At 43.5% G+C, this 20,916-nt stretch overlaps 2 protein-coding genes across 6 annotated transcripts; both read right to left on the bottom strand.

Moving 5' to 3' along the window:
- Positions 1-248: 248 nt before the first annotated feature.
- csrp3 (cysteine and glycine-rich protein 3 (cardiac LIM protein)) lies at positions 249-8,124 on the bottom strand. Its single transcript, XM_035734510.2, has 6 exons — positions 7,972-8,124; positions 6,844-6,975; positions 4,827-4,998; positions 4,450-4,579; positions 4,255-4,348; positions 249-424 (listed from the first exon to the last, which is right to left on the bottom strand). Exons 2-6 carry the CDS (start codon positions 6,953-6,955, stop codon positions 351-353), a joined length of 582 nt encoding a protein of 193 aa, XP_035590403.1. The 5' UTR covers positions 6,956-6,975; positions 7,972-8,124; the 3' UTR covers positions 249-350.
- A 425-nt stretch (positions 8,125-8,549) lies between these two features.
- LOC118357404 (transcription factor E2F8-like) lies at positions 8,550-20,540 on the bottom strand. Of its 5 annotated transcripts, none has more exons than XM_035734472.2 (14): positions 20,057-20,540; positions 18,919-18,994; positions 18,460-18,708; positions 18,209-18,362; positions 17,631-17,945; positions 17,264-17,425; positions 16,897-17,034; positions 16,430-16,624; positions 16,242-16,329; positions 15,613-16,117; positions 15,182-15,451; positions 10,615-10,741; positions 10,113-10,459; positions 8,550-9,834 (listed from the first exon to the last, which is right to left on the bottom strand). In XM_035734472.2, the coding sequence occupies exons 2-14, from the start codon at positions 18,985-18,987 to the stop codon at positions 9,661-9,663; spliced, it is 2,793 nt and encodes a 930-aa protein (XP_035590365.1). In that variant the 5' UTR covers positions 18,988-18,994; positions 20,057-20,540; the 3' UTR covers positions 8,550-9,660. The 5 variants fall into 5 exon arrangements, with proteins under 5 accessions (XP_035590365.1, XP_035590355.1, XP_035590373.1 ...); XM_035734462.2 differs by lacking the exon at positions 20,057-20,540 and adding an exon at positions 19,873-19,992; XM_035734480.2 differs by lacking the exon at positions 20,057-20,540 and adding an exon at positions 19,241-19,686.
- Positions 20,541-20,916: the final 376 nt, after the last annotated feature.

Here is a 20,916-nt window from a genome sequence, read left to right as displayed (position 1 = left end):
TCCAGGTTATTTGGCATACAGCTCACTTTGATATGATGACACTTAGATCAACAATGTCCTTTTTATGCAAATGAAGCAGTGCTGTTTCATCCATTGCCTTGAACACAAGAAAGGGATGTGCAGTTGATATAAGCTAGATAGACATCACTCTCTCAATCGTTTGTGTTGATAAATGCTGTGATGTAGTTACTATTGTCAAGTGTTTTTACATAATTGTAAGGCAAGAGAAAGACGTTTTAAGAAATGTGAATGGTGAAATGTTTTATTAACACACATTTTCAATAAGTGCTCAAAATGCTCTATATTTGAAGAAAAGAAAACTAACACACACACAAACTATTACAAGGAATTCATTCTCCATCTTCCACCATTCCCATGTTCCCCAGCCCTTTTCCTTTCGGCCCGAAGTTCTTGGCGTAGCAAACTGAAAAGACAGAGGGAAGAAACCAACTAAGAAATAATGAAACACCGAAAGATACAATACTGAGCTCCTGGTGACTGAGAGTCACTGAGTTTCTATCAATGGAGGCTCCTCGGAGTAGGAAGGGGAGGACCATCATCCTCAGTGAATTTCATAAAAATTAAGATAGTGAAACATTTAAAAAAGTTATAATTTTTAGATAAAACTCTAAATACATTGGGGAGAACAAGTATTTGATACACTGCATTTTGCAGGTTTTCCTACTTACAAAGCATGTAGAGGTCTGTAATTTCTATCATAGGTACACTTCCACTGTGAGAGACAGAATCTAAAACAAAAATCCAGAAAATCACATTGTATGATCTTTAAGTAATTAATCTGCATTTTATTGAATGACATAAGTATTTGATACATCAGAAAAGCAGAACTTAATATTTGGTACAGAAACTTTTGTTTGCAATTACAGAGATCATATGTTTCCTGTAGTTCTTGACCAGGTTTGCACACACTGCAGCAGGGATCTACAGATCCTTCAGGTTTCGGGGCTGTCGCTGGGCAATACGGACTTTCAGCTCCCTACAAAGATTTTCTATTGGGTTCAGGTCTGGAGACTGGCTAGGCCACTCCAGGATCTTGAGATGCTTCTTACGGAGCCACTCCTTAGTTGCCCTGGCTGTGTGTTTCGGGTCGTTGTCATGCTGGAAGACCCAGCCACGACCCATCTTCAATGCTCTTACTGAGGGAAGGAGGTTGTTGGCCAAGATATCGCGATACATGGCCCCATCCATCCTCCCCTTAATACGGTGTAGTCATCCTGTCCCCTTTGCAAAAAAGCATCCCCAAAGAATGATGTTTCCAACTCCATGCTTCACGGTTGGGATGGTATTATTGGGGTTGTACTCATCCTTCTTCTTCCTTCAAACACGGCGTGTGGAGTTTAGACCAAAAAGCTCTATTTGTGTCTCATCAGACCACATGACCTTCTCCCATTCCTCCTCTGGATCATCCAGATGGTCATTGGCAAACTTCAGACGGGCCTTGACATGCGCTGGCTTGAGCAGGGGGACCTTGCATGTGCTGAAGGATTTTAATCCATGACGGCATAGTGTGTTACTAATGGTTTTCTTTGAGACTGTGGTCCCAGCTCTCTTCAGGTCATTGACCAGGTCCTGCCGTGTAGGTCTGGGCTGATCCCTCATCTTTCTCATGATCATTGATGCCCCTCGAGGTGAGATCTTGCATGGAGCCCCAGACCGAGGGTGATTGACCGTCATCTTGAACTTCTTCCATTTTCTAATAATTGCGCCAACAGTTGTTGCCTTCTCACCAAGCTGCTTGCCTATTGTCCTGTAGCCCATCCCAGCCCTGTACAGGTCTACAATTTTATCCCTGATGTCCTTACACAGGTCTCTGGTCTTGGCCATTGTGGAGAGGTTGGAGTCTGTTTGATTGAGTATGTGGACAGGTGTCTTTTATACAGGTAACGAGTTCAAACAGGTGCAGTTAATACAGGTAATGAGTGGAGAACAGGAGGGATTCTTTAAGAAAAACTAACAGGTCTGTGAGAGCCGGAATTCTTACTGGTTGGTAGGTGATCAAATACTTATGTCATGCAATAAAATGCAAATTAATTACTTAAAAATCATACAATGTGATTTTCTGGATTTTTGTTTTAGATTCCGTTACTCACAGTTGAAATGTACCTATGATAAAAAATACAGACCTCTACATGCTTTGTAAGTAGGAAAACCTGCAAAATCGGCAGTGTATCAAATACTTGTTCTCCCCACTGTACAGTGCCTTGCGAAAGTATTCGCCCCCCTTGAACTTTGCGACCTCCTTCCATTTCAATATTATCGCTTGCACAGTGCTCCTTGGGATGTTTAAAGCTTGGGAAATCTTTTTGTATCCAAATCCGGCTTTAAACTTCTTCACAACAGTATCTCGGACCTGCCTGGTGTGTTCCTTGTTCTTCATGATGCTCTCTGCGCTTTTAACGGACCTCTGAGACTATCACAGTGCAGGTGCATTTATACAGAGACTTGATTCCACACAGGTGGATTGTATTTATCATCATTAGTCATTTAGGTCAACATTGGATCATTCAGAGTTCCTCACTGAACTTCTGGAGAGAGTTTGCTGCACTGAAAGTAAAGGGGCTGAATAATTTTGCACGCCTAATTTTTCAGTTTTTGATTTGTTAAAAAAGATTGAAATATCCAATAAATGTCGCTCCAGTTCATGATTGTGTCCCACTTGTTGTTGATTCTTCACAAAACAATACAGTTTTATATCTTTATGTTTGAAGCCTGAAATGTGGCAAAAGGTCGCAAAGTTCAAGGGGGCTGAATATTTTCGCAAGGCACTGTATATACACATCACTAAATAATTTATTAAAAGACATTGTTTTGTAATGAAGGCCTGCAGTAGCCTCAACAACACTCTGTAGGGTAGCGCCATGGTGTAGCCGGAGGACAGCTAGTTTCTGTCCTCCTCTGGGTACATTGACTTTAATACAAAACCTAGGAAGCTCATGGTTCTCATCCCTTTCTATGGACACAGTAATTATGACAACTTCCGGAGGCTGTCCTCCAACCTATCTTGCAGCATAAACTGACTTTTTCTCCACGCAGTCAAAGGATCAGAGAATGAATCTAGTACTGAAAGCATAAGCTACAGATAGCTAGCACTGCGGTGCATAAAATGTGAGTAGTTGATTCAAAGAGAGAGAAAGACAATAGTTGAACAGTTTTGAACAAATGTATTTATTTAAAAATGAAGAAGCAAGAGAAAGCGAGAACTATATTTAGTTGTGTTTAATAAAAAACTTAGCTAGCAGATGCAGCTAGCTAGTTTAGCCTACTCAAACAGAGAGGGATGCTATGTTAACTAGCTGGCTATGGCTAACCAACACTGGAACTCTTTCAAATCAAGGTAAGCGTTTGGTTTTAATAATTTACTGCTGCCGGTGTAACTGCTATACTGCTTGCTGCTGACTACACTGTAGTGCATGATTGTAGCGGGTTTATTAACATATTCGTTCTAGTAGATATGTTGACTATGACATTAATATGGTGACAACGATGTCGGCTGTGGTTAGCGGTTATCATATGAAGAAATTTTTTTTTGTTGCCTGTTCACTAATGTGTTGTGCACTAAAGTCCACAAGCAAAGGGAAAAGGTGAGAGGAGAAGAGCTCGTAGATATGAGAAGGAATTACAATGAGCAAAGTGATCATGCTGTTTTATGTGGCTGCTATGAAAGTGAACTGTGTTTGTGTTAGATCAGGGGTGTATTCATTCCACCGATTCTGTAAGCATATCTGAATTTGTCCAAAAGAAACTTGTTTGCAAATGTTGGTCTAATGATTACACCCTAGATCAGCTAGATGCAGGCAAGAGTGTGTAAGGCGGTATTGAATGTGTCAATGTCTGCCACCTTGATTACTCAAATTTCTCTTGACCTGTGCACCTACGTTGTAAACTTTTTAATTCATAGGCTAGGTTGTAGCAACCGTATGATGGGTATAAGGAAAATTTGAGCATCATGTAGTAGCCTAAACATATCGATGTTACATTGAGCTGGGTGAATGGAATATGAAGGACAGTCATCCAATATGCAGTAGTATAAATAAGGCCACACTCATTAAAATAAATAAGGCCACACTCATTAAAATATATAAGGCCATGCTCTTGCTCCCTCATCTTAGCCACTAGATTCTACTGAAGCCTGACTGTAATCATTGATCAAAGGGAGCTCTCTATGGCAGGCTAGCTATGTGGTCTTTACAGCGCTTAAATGGTGGGAGCTTGTTTGGTCCTGTGTGTATGTACCTTTACAGTAGAGTTCCCCATCCTTGTCTGTCACTGTGGTAGACTCCAGGCTCTTCCCACACAGCAAACAGCGGAAGCAGGTTTTATGCCAAGGCTGCAACAAGAAACGCATACACCCCATCTATCAGAGTTAGGTGATCGTTGTATTGTTGTGGACTAAAGAGTGCAAGCAAGCCTTATATAGAGGACTTTTACCTTTCCTGCCCCCATGATCTTCTCTGCTGCGTAGACAGCCTTCGAACATCTTTGGCAGCAATCTGAACTTCCAAACCTATGCGCAAACTTACTGGAGTTGGAGTTTGTGGATGTGGGGCGAGGCTTTGAGCTTCATAATGAAGAGGAAAGAATAAATGACAATAAATATCTGAAGAGACACAGACGAACATCCATATTTACAATTAAAATGTTTCCTTGGTAACATTTACAAATCTGGGAAGCTTTTTATGAAAGCTGTATTCGTTTCCTTGGTAACATTTATAGTCTGGGAAGCTTTTTATGAAAGCCATATTCGTTTCCTTGGTAACATTTAAAGGGGGGGAAGGGGGTCCGAGAGAATAACGAGAGGGACCTACTCTTGAGATTGCATGTCCAGGTTCTGTCCAGGGGGGTCTGAGCTTAGGGCTCCAGCTCCCTGGCCGTACCCGTAGCCTTTTGGCCCATACTTCTTGCCGTAGCAGGACTTGCAGTAGATCTCTGACTCATGCGCTGCGACTGTTGTACTGTCCAGTCCTTTCCTGCAGGCCACTGGGGTGAAGAGCAAACCAAACCAACACATTGACTCACTGTCCATACTTAACCACAATTAACAGGAGAAAGAATGTTGTGGCCGTGACAGCTATGGACAAACTTTCGTCAGTTTTGTCAGGTTGGACAGCAAACACACTTAAGTATTCTGTTCCTTTATTTTAATATCAAAATATATATTTTTCATGCCAGGATACCTATTAAGCAACTATATCAGGCTGTGGATAATGGCATTATTCATATTACTCGGCCACAGAAGCATGTGCCTGGGGTCTAGCAATGGTCCCACCCAGGTCAATCAACACACCCCTTTCAGCTGTCCCTGGTCAGGGTCTATTTTTGAAGACTACAGTCTGGAGGGGTTGTGTAGAACCAGTGGTGCAAAGTACTTAAGTAAAAATACTTTCAAGTACTACTTGAGTAGTTTTTAGGGGGATCTTTACTTTACTATTTATCATTTTGACAACTTTCACTTTTACTGTACTACATTGCTAAATGTAGTTTTTACTTCATACATTTTCCTTGACACCCACAAGTACTCGTTCAATTTGAATGCTTAGCAGGACAGGAAAATGGTCCAATTCACGGAACATCCCTGGTCTTCCCTACTGCCTCTGATCTGGCGTACTCACTAAACACACATGATTCATTTATAAATTATGTTGCAATGTTGGTGTGCCTCTGGCTATTCTTTTTTAAATTATTATTATAATATTTTTTTTTAAATGTTGCTGTCTGGTTTGCTTAATACAAGGAATTTGAAAGGATATATACTTTTAGTAATGACATTTACTTTTGACACTTAAGTATATTTTAAACCAAATCCTTTTAGACTTTTACTCAAGTAGAATCTTACTGGGTGACGTTTACTTGAGTCATTTTCTATTTAGGTATCTTTACTCTTACTCAAGTATGACAATTGGGTTCTTTTTCCACCACTGTGTAGGACAGATTCTCCCATTTGCCAGCCCCAGCAGATGGAGAAGCTGATCCCTCCTCAATTGCAGATAATTACAAAGGCCTTTTAGTGCTCCCAGTGGTGCTATCTACCTATTGGCAGCCCCCAGTTCAAAGCCCAGCCCCAGCCATTCATGGGTAATTAGGTGAGATTGAAACATGTTACTTGAGATGGGCATTTTAGGTGGTCCATTTTGTGTTCCCCGATAGGGTCTTCACCTCTCCCCTCTCTTTGCTGCTACCGTGATCGCTAAGATACAACCTGCAAAAGCTAAGAGGCTCTCTGTGTAAGAGGCGTCCGGATTCAGGGCTCAAATCGTAGGGTAATACGTCATCTTAAAAACACCACAACACTGATACACTGGCTGACTCGAATTACGGTTGCCTACGGAGTGAAGGGTTTGCTGGTTGTTAAACAGACAACCTCAAAGCCAAACAAAAGAAGAGGATTATTGTTTGTGCTAATGAAGGGTGGGACAGGGCTAGTCTTCTGAACTGCAATAAGATGCTTATCTTCAATGGCCACTGTAGAACTGTAAACAGAAGCCAGAAGCCAGCTTGTCCAAATCTTCTCAACTTTGTATTCCTGTGTTTGCTATCATTTAAAATTGCCAATTTGGGTGCAATCAATTACCTTAATTTCTCTGAGATAAAATACAATTTCAACATAATGTTTCAGGGATGCCAATATTTACTGTTTCTAACTACAACAGAAGCAATTTTAGAACAATATGAGATGGTAGGTGTCATGGGTTGACATGGAACGACTCTTTAAGCAGATCCTGGTTTTATGAATAAGTAAGGAGAGTTTATTACCGGTCTTGGTGTCATCAGTTTGTCTTCTCTGTCAGTCCAGGCCTACATGGCGTGTGACTGAGGATAACTTACTGCAGATGAAGCAGGTCTTGTGGAAGCTCCTCCCGTTGCATTGGATCTCCTCAGCGTGGTACACAGTCTTTTCACAGGCCGCACACTTGGCCCCGCCGCCCCAGTTTGGCATCCTTGTCTCGGGGTGAGAGTCTGCATCGAGAGGGGTGTTTAGATGGAGGAATAGATGGCTGCAGATTGAATCTACTCTGGGGTGACCTCAAGACCATCAGTGTATTTCTGACTTATGACATATTGGTCAATAAATAAACACGTGGGAAGATGTTTAGGGGTGGACGTGCTGTCATCGGGGTGGGGGAGGTCTTCCCGCTCTGCTGATGAGAATTATCTACTCAGGAGTAGTAAAGCCCTAAATCACTAATTTGGTGGAAAATTATTTTTTCCCAAAATATTATTTTAAAATGTTATTTTAATACTGATTTATCAGGGGGTGCTGCAGCACCATCAGCAGCCCTTATTCCTGCGGTTATGCATGCGTTGCAATAGGTTCAGACTACATTATATAGAGATTTCATTTTAAACGTAAGTGTCTACATTTGGATTCTCTTTGATGATACCCATCGTAGTATAGTGACAGCGATGTTGTCGAGCCTGTTCTTCTAGCAGAGATAAGGTATCTCAGCCAGTCCTGACTCTCCTCTATTGTCACCCATTCACTTCAGAGGTAGTCCGTCACATCATAGGGCTGGTATGTGGTGATAAGACTCCAGGAATAGAGCCCATTTGGACCATGGAAGAACACATGCCAGTATCCACCCTGGACCGCTTGAAGCAGCCTGGTCACTAACACTTACCTCACATGGAAATTTCCAACATCCAGTGAGTCGTGATGGATGAATTCAAATCGTGTTTATGCAATTCAACTTAGAGATAGCTTGATCAAGTTCAACATCAGTCTCATCCATGGACCCTTGGACCAAATATTCTAAAAGTATGGCACTGATTGGACACGAGCCAGTATATGATATCGGTTTTACTGTAAATACAGCTGGTCCCAGTCAATTACATTTCTATTCCACGTTGGATCAAAGTAATTTAATTGAAACAACGTTGATTCAACCAGTGTGTGGTTACATTTATCAATATCAAACATGTCACTCACAAATCATAAACATTTGACTACTATACCTGCACAAGTCTGGATGTATCAGCATCAATCTCTTCCCCCTCAGTCCAGTCTCAAATCTTGAGTGCGACCGCCCCAACACCACCGAGGGGAGTCCTTAAATACAGCCCATATCTCTCATCACCCAGAGTTTAATGGTGACGCTCAAATTAAAACATCCTCCTAAAATAACTTAGGACAAACACTCGAGACCTACAGTAGTCCCCCCACCCCACCTCAAACACAGGCCACAGAGACCCCCGGCCCTGAGCTGAGGCCCCGGAGATTTCACCATTTGTCCTGGTCTTACACAAGCATGATTGATAAGAGATTTCCTGAAACTTCTGGGTGACAGTAGCCGAGCGGAATTGTCTGGCTGATGGTAACTGGAATGTCACATGATCTTAAAGGGGTGTCTACACAGAACTAAATAGAGCTAGACGGGTTTGTATTTTTAATTGAAGGCATGTATTGTATTTACTGTTGGATATGAAACCACCTTGATCATATTCATGCTCTAGACTAATGCTATAGGACAGCAACATATCGTTGACCATGTATTCATCAACCGAGGGAGACAGTAACGAATACATGAACAGAGACCGGTTTAAAAATATGTTTATTTACCATTTTATATACAAGGACATCTGAGCTGAATTTAAGGCTTAAAGTCCATTCCTTATACATTAAGATTCAATTTCAATTACGTGATTTGCCTAAGGTAGGAAGACATCGCATACATTCACCCCTTACAGTTGAATCACATACAATCCAGCTTTTTAAGGGTAACAGTTCATTAACATGTACAGCGTGCAAAATTGTAATCGTGCCAATTTTACACATACAAAAACAGTTCATCGACAATACTTTTCAGTCATTAAAGTCCCGCCGTCACATATTAATGTCATCCCGGTGAACGGAGGTTAAGTTGTTGTTGTTCTTCTCTATGGCACGTTGATGATGGAAATGTGACTTCAATACATCTTCTCTTGGAGAAATGTTGAAATACTCAGCCAGCATATTAGATTTTGGCAAACAACCCCTCAAAACCGAAATAAGACAGACCGTTTCACTATTTAGACACAGAAAACACCCCTCACCAGTTTAATACCTACCTGTGATCCCTAATCTTAAATCCATACATAAACCAGTATTATAAGTATGCTGTAGTATTACACAGTAATATCCAGCATATTGTGTCTCAAAGCCCCAGTGTTAAGAGTATTTACCATGGCTGGTCTCTCCATCAGAGTTATATTTGGAGCTGACGGTGACACGCAGCTGTTTCTGCATGGAGTTCACATACTTTGTCTTTCCCCCTGTAGAAATGGAATAAACCAGGGCTTCCGAAACTCGGTCCTGTGGCGCCCTAAAGGGAGCACGTTTTGGTTTTTGTCCTAGCACTACACAGCCGATTCAAATAATCATCAAGCTTTTGATCATTGGAATCAGCTGTGTAGTGCAAAACCCAAAACGCGCTCCCCTTGGGGTCCTGAGGTCGAGTTTGGGAAACGCTGCAATAACCCATGGACTAGTTTTGGATTAAATCATTTGGAGACATCACATACCCTAAAACATAAAAATCACTCAACCTACAGTACGCCTTAACAATACGACAGTCAGACCATAGAAAACCATGCAGACATGCACAGACACACACATTGAAGGGCTGGTACACACACACACACACACATTGTGTAGCAGCATAGTCTTTAGGTGTCCTCAGTGGTGACTTCCAGCTTCCTCTGAGGGATGTAAACGGTTTTAGTGCCCGTCGGCGCCGTGTGTCCGTGGCTGGTGGTTACCACGGTAGCCAGCGGGGAAAGGGAGACAGGGGTGTGGAAGAAACTGTGCTGGGTGAGGGCCGTCCCTTTGGGCGTGGTCACCTGAAGAGGAGGAGAAATAGACAACAACAGAGAAGTTGGCAGAGAAGTCAGTTAGCAGATGTTTGCAATCAACATCACACCTCGTTTATATAAATCAGTGAGGCCATTTACACAAGCACTGAACCAGCAGCACACAATTATCAATTAGGGAGGGGTTTGACTGACTGTGTGTGTTAAGCTTGGGGTTTGAGGCTGTGTGTGTGTGTATGCTGTATGTGTGACCCAGTGTTTGTGCAACAGTGTTTGTGTGGATGCATGTATGAAAGTATGCCTCTCACCTGCTGTAGGCTGATTAGCGTGAGTGGTTGCCCGTCTGGGCCGGTCATCTGATGTTGGACTGGCACGGGGGACATGGGCTTAACGAAGACCATGTCGCCCCTCTGATGCTGGCCCAGGTGGGGAGGCAGGGGCACGGAGCTGGGGTGCTCCGGGGTTTGGGCAGTGCCAGGGCTGCAAGCGGGTACAGAGCCAGGCCCAGGGATGAGGCCCAGGTTCTGCAGGGTAAAGTTGAGAATGGCAGGGCTGGGGAAGCGGTGCCCCTGGGCAGAGAAGGGCGAGGCAGGGGGAGGCCTGTGGAGGGAGAGGCTGGTGGGGGTCAACTCCTGGATCGGGGGAGGTCTAGAGCCTGGGAAGGAGAGAGGGGGAAGACATGTTAATTAGTCATAAGATACAGATTTCCAGATTTAAGTCATCTGATACAGTATGCTTTACTCAAAGACGTAGTTCAAATTTGCGTTAGCGTGTGTACAGACTGCAAATAAATGTTAAAGGTGTGTATACCTGCAGTGGGTGTGTGGTAGATGTAGGTGGGTGTGGAGGCTTTGCTGCTCTCGGGGTTGTGGATGTCTTTGTAGCTGAAGGGGGACTGCTGGGAGATGGGGATCAGGTAGCCAGTGGGGATCAGAGTCTGGAACACACACAGAGAGAGTCATTAACACAGCATTATGGATGTAACGATACATCGGTCCCAGATTCAAATGCTTAAGAATAAACGTGCGTCGGTACGCAGACCGCAAACCAATCCAAATGTAGCATGCATTGGTCAGAAAAATCGATTCAAACGTTACAAATCACTGGTTCATAATTGTTGGGGGCTCTTTCTACCTCCCGAAAATCACTCTTCTCTTTTGTGTTGAACTGCATGTAACTGACAGTCATCGATCGACAAGTCATTTTGCATGCCCAACAACTCCAGGCAATATCAGTAGCCTTGTCAAACGTGCTTCACGTGCTGGGTCACTTGCAAATCTGTGTGGCACCTTCAGCATTGAAATACTAAAATGGCTTGCGTGATATTAAGATTGTGACAACCTATGTGATTTGCTAGGTTGTTACCGGTGCACTGTTGAAAATAAGTGTTTTACTAGAATTAAAGTAAACTACCAGAGACAACTCTCACCTGGCTTTTCCTGCTGAAAAGGGGAGTACAATAGATGTCATTTGGATTATTCAGGTTCACCATCAGCAATAGTTTTGGTAGGTTTGCTTTTAACAATCAGTATACCAAACATTAGGAACACCTTCCAAATAGAGAGTTGCTTGGGGGTGAAATACATTCCAAAGTTGTGAAATGTATTCATTGGCTATGTCATAGCTAATCTGTAAACAATATATATTGATACATTCCCTGAGTTAGGTCAGTTAGGATCACCACTTTATTTTAAGAGAAATGTCAGAATAGTAGAGAGAATGATTCATTTCAGCTTTTATTTCTTTCATCACATTCCCTGTGGGTCAAAAGTTTACATACACTCAACTAGTGTTTGGTAGCATTGCCTTTACATTGTATAACTTAGGTCAAACGTTTTAGGTAGCCTTCCACAAGCTTACCACAATAGGTTGGGTGAATTTTGGCCCATTCTGTCTGACAGAGCTGGTGTAACCGAGTCAGGTTTGTAGGCATCCTTGCTCACACACCTATTCAGTTCTGCCCACAAATGTTCTATAGGTTTGAGGTCAAGGCTTTGTGATGGCCAATCCAATACCTTTACTTTGTTGTCCTTAAGCCATTTTTTTCACAACTTTGGAAGTATGCTTGGGGTAATTGTCCATTTGGAAGACCCATTTGCGACCAAGCGTTAACTTCCTGACTGATGTCTTGAAAGGTTCCTTCAAAATATCCACAATTTTCAATTCCTCATGATGCCATCTATTTTGTGAAGTGCACCAGTCCCTCCTGCAGCAAAGCACCCCCACAACATGATGCTGCCACCCCAGTGCTTCAAGGTTGGGATGGTGTTTTTCAGCTTGCAAGCCTCCTCCTTTCACCTCCGAACATAACGATGGTCATTATGTCCAAACAGTTCTATTTTTGTTTCATCAGACCAGAGGACATTTCTCCAAAAAGTACAATCTTTGTCCCCATGTGCAGTTGCAAACCATAGTCTGGCTTAATGGCGGTTTTGGAGCAGTGGCTTCTTCCTTACTGAGCGGCCTTTCAGCTTATGTCGATATAGGACTCGTTTTATTATGGATATAGATACTTTTGTACCCGTTTCCTCCAGCATTTTCACAAGGTCCTTTTCTGTTGTTCTGGGATTGATTTGCACTTTTCGCACAAATGTTCATTCATCTCTAAGAGACAGAACGTGTCTCTTTCCTGAGCAGTATGACAGCTGCGTGGTCCCATGGTGTTTATACTGGCATACTATTGTTTGTAGAGATGAACGTGGGACCTTCAGGCGTTTGGAAATTTCTTCCAAGGATGAACCAGACTTGTGGAGGTCTACATTTTCTTTTCTGAGGTCTTGGCTGATTTCTTTTGATTTTCCCATGATGTCAAGCAAAGGGGCACTGAGTTTGAAGGTAGGCCTTGAAATACATCCACAGTTACACCTCCAATTGACTCAAATGATGTCAATTAGCCTATCAGAAGCTTCTAATGCCATGACATAATTTTCTGGAATTTTCCAAGCTGTTTAAAGGCACAGTCAACTTAGTGTATGTAAACTTCTGACCCACTGGAATTGTGATACAGTGAATTATAAGTGAAATAAATCTGTCTGTAAACAATTGTTGGAAAAGTGACTTGTGTCATGCACAAAGTAGATGTCCGAACCGACTTGCCAAAACTATAGTTTGTTAACAAGAAATTTGTGGAGCGGTTGAAAAACAAGTTAACGACTCCAACCTAAGTGTATGTAAACTTCTGACTTCAACTGTACACACTAGCATATATACACACACACACACACACACACACACACACACACACACATACACACACTGCACTGAAACGCAAAACCGACACACACACACATACAAACACTCATTATATTCTGCTGCTACTCTGTTCTTCATTTTACTCTTATTATTATCTATCCTGATGCCTTGTCACTTCATCCTGCCTTCATGTACATATATCTCAATTACCTCATACCCCTGCACATTGATCTGGTACCGTCTATATAGCTCCATTCTTGTGCATTTTATTTCTCGTGTTACTAGTTTTAAACTTTGCATCGTTGGGAAGGGCTCGTAAGCAAGCATTTCACGGTAAAGACTACACCCGGTGTATTCGGCGCAGGTGACAAATATATACACTGCTCAAGTGTATAAAGGGAACACTAAAATAACATCCTAGATCTGAATGAATGAAATATTCTTATTAAATACTTTTTTCTTTACATAGTTGAATGCGCTGACAACAAAAATCACGCAAAATCTTTCAATGGAAATCAAATTTATCAACCCATAGAGGTCTGGATTTGGAGTCACACTCAAAATTAAAGTGGAAAACCACACTACAGGCTGATCCAACTTTGATGTAATGTCCTTAAAACAAGTCAAAATGAGGCTCAGTAGTGTGTGTGGTCTCCACGTGCCTGTATGACCTCCCTACAACACCTGGCTATACTCCTGATGAGATGGCGGATGGTCTCCTGAAGGATCTCCTCCCAGACCTGGACTAAAGCATCCGCCAACTCCTGGACAGTCTGTGGTGCAATGTGGCGTTGGTGGATGGAGTGAGACATGATGTCCCAGATGTGCTCAATTGGATTCAGGTCTGGGGAACAGGCGGGCCAGTCCATAGCATCAATGCCTTCCTCTTGCAGGGACTGCTGACACACTCCAGCCACATGAGGTCTAGCAATGTCTTGCATTAGGAGGAAACCAGGGCCAACCGCACCAGCATATAGTCTCACAAGGGGTCTGAGGATCTCATCTCGGTACCCAATGGCAGTCAGGCTACCTCTGGCGAGCACATGGAGGGCTGTGCGGCCCCCCAAAGAAATGCCACGCCACACCACGACTGACCCACCGCCAAACCGGTCATGCTGGAGGATGTTGCAGGCAGCAGAACGTTCTCCACGGCTTCTCCAGAATCTGTCACGTCTGTCACATGTGCTCAGTGTGAACCTGCTTTCATCTGTGAAGAGCACAGGGCGCCAGTGGCGAATTTGCCAATCTTGGTGTTCTCTGGCAAATGCCAAACGTCCTGCACGGTGTTGGGCTGTAAGCACAATCCCCACCTGTGGACATTGGGCCCTCATGGTGTCTGTTTCTGACCGTTTGAGCAGACACATGCACATTTGTGGCCTGCTGGAGGTCATTTTGCAGGGCTCTGGCAGTGCTCCTCCTTGCACAAAGGCGGAGGTAGCGGTCCTGCTGCTGGGTTGTTGCCCTCCTACGGCCTCCTCCACATCTCCTGATGTACTGGCCTGTCTCCTGGTACCACCTCCATGCTCGACACTACGCTGACAGACACAGCAAACCTTCTTGCCACAGCTCGCATTGATGTGCCATCCTGGATGAGCTGCACTACCTGAGCCACTTGTGGGTTGTAGACTCAGTCTCATGCTACCACTAGAGTGAAAGCACCGCCAGCATTCAAAAGTGACCAAAACATCAGCCAGGAAGCATAGGAACTGAGAAGTGGTCACCACCTTGCTAATTGCCTATAATTTCCACCTGTTGTCTATTCCATTTGCACAACAGCATGTGAAATGTATTGTAAATCAGTGTTGATTCCTAAGTGGACAGTTTGATTTCACAGAAGTGTGATTGACTTGGAGTTACATTGTGTTGTTTTAGTGTTCCCTTTATTTTTTTGAGCAGTGTATATTTTTTATTATATGAATGTGTTCATGCAACAAAAGGTTGTGCATAGAATCGTTCCCTAATCAAACCGAATCATTTCAAACTAAAATGTATCTGTCCTGTTTTAGAGCCCATGTATCTGGATACCTATCCAATCTTCTTGAAAAGGGAAAGATGCACATCATCCAAAGATACTATTCACACACAGCATCTAAAGCCAAGTGTTTTCGGTTAACACCAGTATCGGTCTTTTAGCTATGTGTGTGTGTGTGTCGTTTTACTTTGTGTATATGTCTTGTGTGTTTACCTCTGTGTGTAGGTGGTGGGGGGTCAGTGGAACAGCTCTGACTGGCGTGAGCCCTGCCTCGCTGTCTAAGGTCGCGACCTTCTCCTCCAGGAAGGTCTCCAGGTTCTGCTCCAGTGTCTGATTGGCTGCGGCGGCCACGGAGCTCCCAGGTGTGTTGACAAACTCAGGGTCCATGTGGAGGGCCCTGGGCGAGGGACGGTTGGCGTGGAGTCCCCCGCGACGCGCCTTCAGACGAGCCTGGAGGATCTCACACAGCTTAGGAGACGTGTCCTGGAGGAGAGGAGAGAAAGAGGTGGGTTAGCTTCGTATGACCTTTGCTATTACTATTTAACATGCTTCTTTATTTGTATGACATTGCCAAAGTTCTCTGCTAGCGACATGTCACCTCACATTCTGGTCAAAGTAGGTACAGTGTAAAGAACAGGTCTTACCCTGGTGCTGGGGTCAATCTTCTTGGCCTTGGAGGGGCTTTCCTCAGAGGGTCTCTTTGAACACACACGTTTTAGTGCCGAGGGGCTGCTGGTTGACAGGTTGTTCGTAGCAGGCGAGTGGCCGTGCACTGTGGCATCACTCGGGCTCCGCCCCATCTTATCCTCGAAGGTCATGGAGCGCACAGCGAGGCTGGTTGGCTGAGGCCTGGTTAGGGGGTGTGGCCTGAAGGAGTGTTGCATATAGATGGCGTAGGGTCCACCTCCCTGGAGTTGGGGCAGCAGCACAGGGATGAGGGGTGAACACTGGGCAGGGTGGAAGGACATTGCCCCAGTAGGTTGGGGGGTGAACTGTGCCTGTGGGGTGAGGTGGACAGTGCTGGCACGGGGTTCTGTGGGTGTTAATACTGGTGGCTGGGGAGCTCCTGGCTTTTTAGCAGCTTTCTGTTCATGATCTGGCACTGCCTCAGTCACAGTAACTGCAGGCTTAGGTGTCCTGTCAACAACCCTAGAACAAGACAAGACTCATTGTAACATCTGACGGTCTGAGTTGATGTTAAATGTAGAATACTTCTGGTTTATTTAGAAGACTAAAGGATACGATACTGCAATGAGAATCAGGCAGCGCTTACTTGTTTGATTGCTGGTCAAGCTGGATCTTACAGATTGCCGCTAGTTGGGCCATTTTGGTGGGAAAGAACTCGCTGCTCAAGGAATCATCTGAAAAGAAAAACAGAAGCTAATCTAGACACTCTCACTTAAAAACATCTGAACACTACATCTTCCAGACTCTAATGTCTAGATATCTCCCAGGACTTACTCTTGACAGGGCTGGTGGGGGCCGAGTTGATCTTGCGTCGGTCTTCCTGGATGCTCTTGGCCAGTTTGATGAGGGAGGGGTGGCGGGTGAAGCTGTGTTTGCTCCCCGGAGAGGAAAATAGATTTTTGGCACAGTTGTCTATGGAGGTACGAGACTCAAGTGTCCTCTTGGCAGTGGCTGTAGTGGCAGCGGTCTCTATGTTTGAATTTAAACAAAAGACAAGATTTAGTCTGGTGAACTGGGAGAGGCAGGTTGGACACCATTACAGATTAAATGGTTCTGACTTAAAGCTCATATAAACCACTAGGTTGTATAGCAACGGTTCAGCATAGCTTCAATGGCACTTGTATATAATGTAGAAATTAAGGACATGTGATGCCTATAAAAAGCCTTGTGATAGTGTTATTATGTATGGTAACCCCTTCAAGTGAAGTATTATTGGGAAGACTGTTCTGATAAGTACTTACCCTTCACACTGGGGAAGTCCTCAGGGCCGGTCCATTCAAAGGCTGGCTTCCTCCCTCTTTCCTCTGTCACATGGACCTTCTCTATCAGCTTCAGGCTCCGCAGCACGTTGGCTATATCATACAGCCTGCGGACCTTAGCTGCAAACACACACACATTCAAACAGAGTCATCACCAGATAAAGACTGTACGGTCTTAACACACTTGGTTGGAGCATCTCGGTGTGCAGAATCTTACTTATCGCGCCAACTACACACTCAACTTTTAACCATAAAGCTTGTGTGTCCAAGCTAGAAACGTGCTGAAAGAACACAGGATGTGCCTGAGGCGTGAAGGACTGCTTTTTACCCACATGGACTCAACACTCACTCTTGAACTTGCTCTTGTCCTGATCAGCCACCTGGTCCTCTCCAATGAGGATCCTGGCAGCCACCTCCAAACTGACCACCCGAGGCGTGGACACCAGGAACAACATGACAAACTTCTGGCTCATCACCCTCAGAGACTTGTCCTTCCTGCTGTTCACTGAGGCTGGAGAGAACACAGGTGAATAATAGCAAGGTTATTATATAGCCAAGACCATGGTCACTCCGTTCAGCCCACTAAAACAAGAAATATCTACAGGGAAAACCTTTTCTTCTACAAAAGCCTTACAGTACAGGACCAATCATGCTACATATTACAAAAGATTGTATTAATAGCTCGTAATCAAATAAGGTTCAACCTGGCCTCTCACCTGCTTTAAACTCCACCCCAGGAAGCTCCACAAAGAACATCTCCTTCTGGCCCCCTCCTCCTCCCTGCACTTCCCCCACCTCCTCATTCTCCTTCTCGTCGCCGTCCGAGTCAAACTCCCTTTCCAGGCTGCGCTGGCGGATCTGCTGCATCTGTTGCCCGTAGCGGTGCTCCTCGCCCACCTGCCGCAACTTGGCCAGGGTCTGTGGCAGGTTAGCGCGTCCGTGCCATGTGTAGCGATTCTTTGCTAGCCGGCTGACAATGTGCAGGCTCTCCAGCACATTCATGATGTCATAGATGCGCCTGCGCTCCACGTCTGTTCGGACAGAGAAGAGCGAATGAGAGTTGAATAAACAGGAGTAAAGTGGTCTTGTTTGTATACTGCCTGTCTATAGTTTGTAACTGCTTATTTACAGCATCAGCATATAGGCCTAAGCTTAGGGAATACATGCTGTAGTTATTGCATTCTTCAAAAAACTACATTTGAAAATGTAAGGGTAATATAGCTTGACTATTCTGAGAAAAAAAATGAAATGGGAATTAAAGACAGTGGAGAGAGAGAAGTAAAACAGGACGTACTAAGCTCTGCGGCAACATCATCCAGACTGATGTCGTTGTTGAGTGCAGGGTTGGGGTAATCGGGGTAGCGGGCAAGGAACTTGTGACAGAGCAAACCCAGACTCTTCTCTTTTCTGCTGATCTGTTTCTCCCCTTCCTCTCCAAGCTCAGGGTCCTATGGGTGAAAAGGAAATAGATCAAACAGGCAATCAATACATTTCTAAGGTCTTAGCTGCAGACTCATTCATGTGTGTGTGTGTGTATTATTTTACCATGGCATCCCCTCCCTCAGGGTCCATACACAGCTCTTTCTCTCTGTTCCTGATCTCAGGGCTGGCAGCGCTGATCAGCATTTTCAAATTGGAGGTTGGAGTCCAAGGCTCACTAGGTCCAGTTTCCTTTCCTTTAGTTGGGGTCGTAAGGGGTCCCATGTTGGATTGAATCTCTGTTAGCACAGTGCCTTGGGTAGATACTTTCCTTGGTGTTGTTGTCAGTACTTGTGGCTCTGCAAAGACATTACCCTGTTGGACAAAGTAATTAAATAGCAGAGTATAGTTAGTTTATGTAACAGTCAGTCAAATGCCCTTGAACATACCTTAAACAGAATCTGCTATACAGCACATGAACTACTATATAAACACTAAGATAGTAACCTGTTTTTATTTTTAAATAACAGTAACCTGGATTTTTTTAAACAACAGAAACATGTAAATTAGCTAGAAATGACTAACCTTGTGATTAGAGGTGGTGGTTTGTGTTTTATGGCTCAGATTCTGTGATTCGGGTAAAGTGCTCGACATTTTCCACCTAAATTTCAATCAAACACAGGATGTAAGTCTGATATTATATAACTAAAAACCAGTGTCTAGCTAGTTAGACTAATAACAGTTAACATTAGCAAGCGGATCAATGTATTTGATTCACTTAAATCTAAATTTCACAAACTGTTCAAGGTTTTAGTTCCCGTTTCTTAACCGCATTACATGTATTCAGCGTTAACATACACTAATGATATAGCTAGCAGCTACGCCTCTAATTGAAAATCACATTTACCAAATAATACCGTTCCTCTTGTTCGACTACCTACACGAATCTTAAAAATCGAATCGAACCAAAAATATCACAGTTAATGCTTGGCGGTAAATGACATGCACTCACTCTATCGAATGAGCAAGCGAAACTGTTTCAACGAACACGCCTATTTGCGACAAGCAACCAGTAAGAATGGAAGCGGGAGATGACCTCAAGGAAATTCGGACCGTCCCGCGCAGGTAAATTTAAAATAAAAAAAATCTTGGCGCGGAAGTTCCAGACACATTCCAAATGACACAACCCGGAACATTGACATGTGAAACGCACGGATAACTTGTGATATTTGACATGACTTCTAGTGCACGAAAGAAAGCCCGCATGAATAAACGAGTGTATTTTTTTAAATGAGCGTTATAAGTTAATAAAGGCTAGCAGAATAAAAATTGTATCGCTTTCCAACTCGTTTGTTAGCCAGCTAATGAGCTATTGCGCGGGTTAATGTCACCACCGCACCGGTTTCTAATCAGCTGGCTCGCTAGCTACGTCTTCAAAAACCACTTTTTTTTGTTGTTGCTAGCTACAAGTCACACATACGCGCCTTAATACTTCACAAGAGGTGTATTAAATATGATAGAAACTACAAATGCACATACATTTTACGAGATCCCATGCAATATGGATAGCAATAGCTAGCTGACCAGCAAGCCACGTACAGTAAGGCGTGGGTTAACTATGATTCCCAACAAATGGTGTAAAGTACAGTAGCTATCTAGCTAAAGGTGAAGATCTGACTGGCGACCAGTCCCATAAAGACCACAAATATATGTAGTTACTTACCTATAGCACTGGTTACATTTGTACACCTCCCATTCTTGTTCGCATCCCCTTGAAAAGTCAAGCAGCTAAAGGCATCGGTGATAAGTGCTTGGCTTACAAAACAATCCTAATTACCTGGAAACATTTAGAAATGTTGTAAATATCCCCATGCAAATTCGTAACCAGGCGGTCAGCTAATTCACACTAAAGGTATAAAACGAGACAAAATTACTTTTGTCCTGTAGTTATACCCAAGTGAGTAAAATACGTTTATTTCAGGACCATTTCATTTGTCCCGCCTAGTTTCACGCATTCAGCACTTTCGCCACCGGATAGAGCCAGCCAACCTCCTTGTGCAAACTACTCACAGGCGGGGGTGCCTGATATCTTGCCAGAAAAAAACTAAATTACATTTTGTGCAATATTTTGCTAACGTTAAATGTGGCTACATCTATTTCAACAGCTTCCCATAGTTGATGTTTCTCTAATTTTGTCGAAGAAGAAAAAACGACTATACAGCAGAGGTGGCTGTTGGGAGGAGCTATTTTGCAGGACAGGCTCATTATAATAGCTGGAAAGTTTTTCTGGAACTTAGTCGAACACTTCAGACATATGGGAACCACGTTAGACTCCGTTCTAAAGTCCATTCCAGCCATTATAATGAATCCTTCCTTCTATAGCTGCTGCCACCAACATCATCTGATATAAAGTACCCCCATAAACGTATATAATAGTACCACAGTTTCTAGTAACCATATCGGTGTAGCCATTCTGTAAAATCTTACCATATCATGCAAAAACTACATGTATACTAGCACAGACGGTAACATGCTGTTTCAATTTGTTGGAGATAAAAATTAATGAAATACAAGTAAATGTAT

Source organism: Oncorhynchus keta, chromosome 2, assembly GCF_023373465.1.
Source record: "Oncorhynchus keta strain PuntledgeMale-10-30-2019 chromosome 2, Oket_V2, whole genome shotgun sequence".
Taxonomy (NCBI): Eukaryota; Metazoa; Chordata; class Actinopteri; order Salmoniformes; family Salmonidae; genus Oncorhynchus; species Oncorhynchus keta.
Note: the sequence above shows the minus strand (reverse complement) of the source record. Positions and strands in the feature narration are given on the sequence as shown.

What these genes read in the sequence shown, in the direction of transcription:
- csrp3 (XM_035734510.2), bottom strand. Translation starts at nt 6,955, where the DNA reads ATGCCAAACTGGGGCGGCGGGGCCAAGTGTGCGGCCTGTGAAAAGACT. An exon ending in CAAGACCTGCTTCATCTGCA is followed by an intron (nt 4,999 to 6,843) that starts GTAAGTTATCCT and finishes TCTTCACCCCAG; the next exon opens with TGGCCTGCAGGAAAGGACTG. An exon ending in AGATCATGGGGGCAGGAAAG is followed by an intron (nt 4,349 to 4,449) that starts GTAAAAGTCCTC and finishes TTCTTGTTGCAG; the next exon opens with CCTTGGCATAAAACCTGCTT.
- LOC118357404 (XM_035734462.2), bottom strand. An exon ending in AGATTGACCCCAGCACCAGG is followed by an intron (nt 15,452 to 15,612) that starts GTAAGACCTGTT and finishes CCTCTCCTCCAG; the next exon opens with GACACGTCTCCTAAGCTGTG. An exon ending in CCCACCACCTACACACAGAG is followed by an intron (nt 10,742 to 15,181) that starts GTAAACACACAA and finishes TGTGTGTTCCAG; the next exon opens with ACTCTGATCCCCACTGGCTA.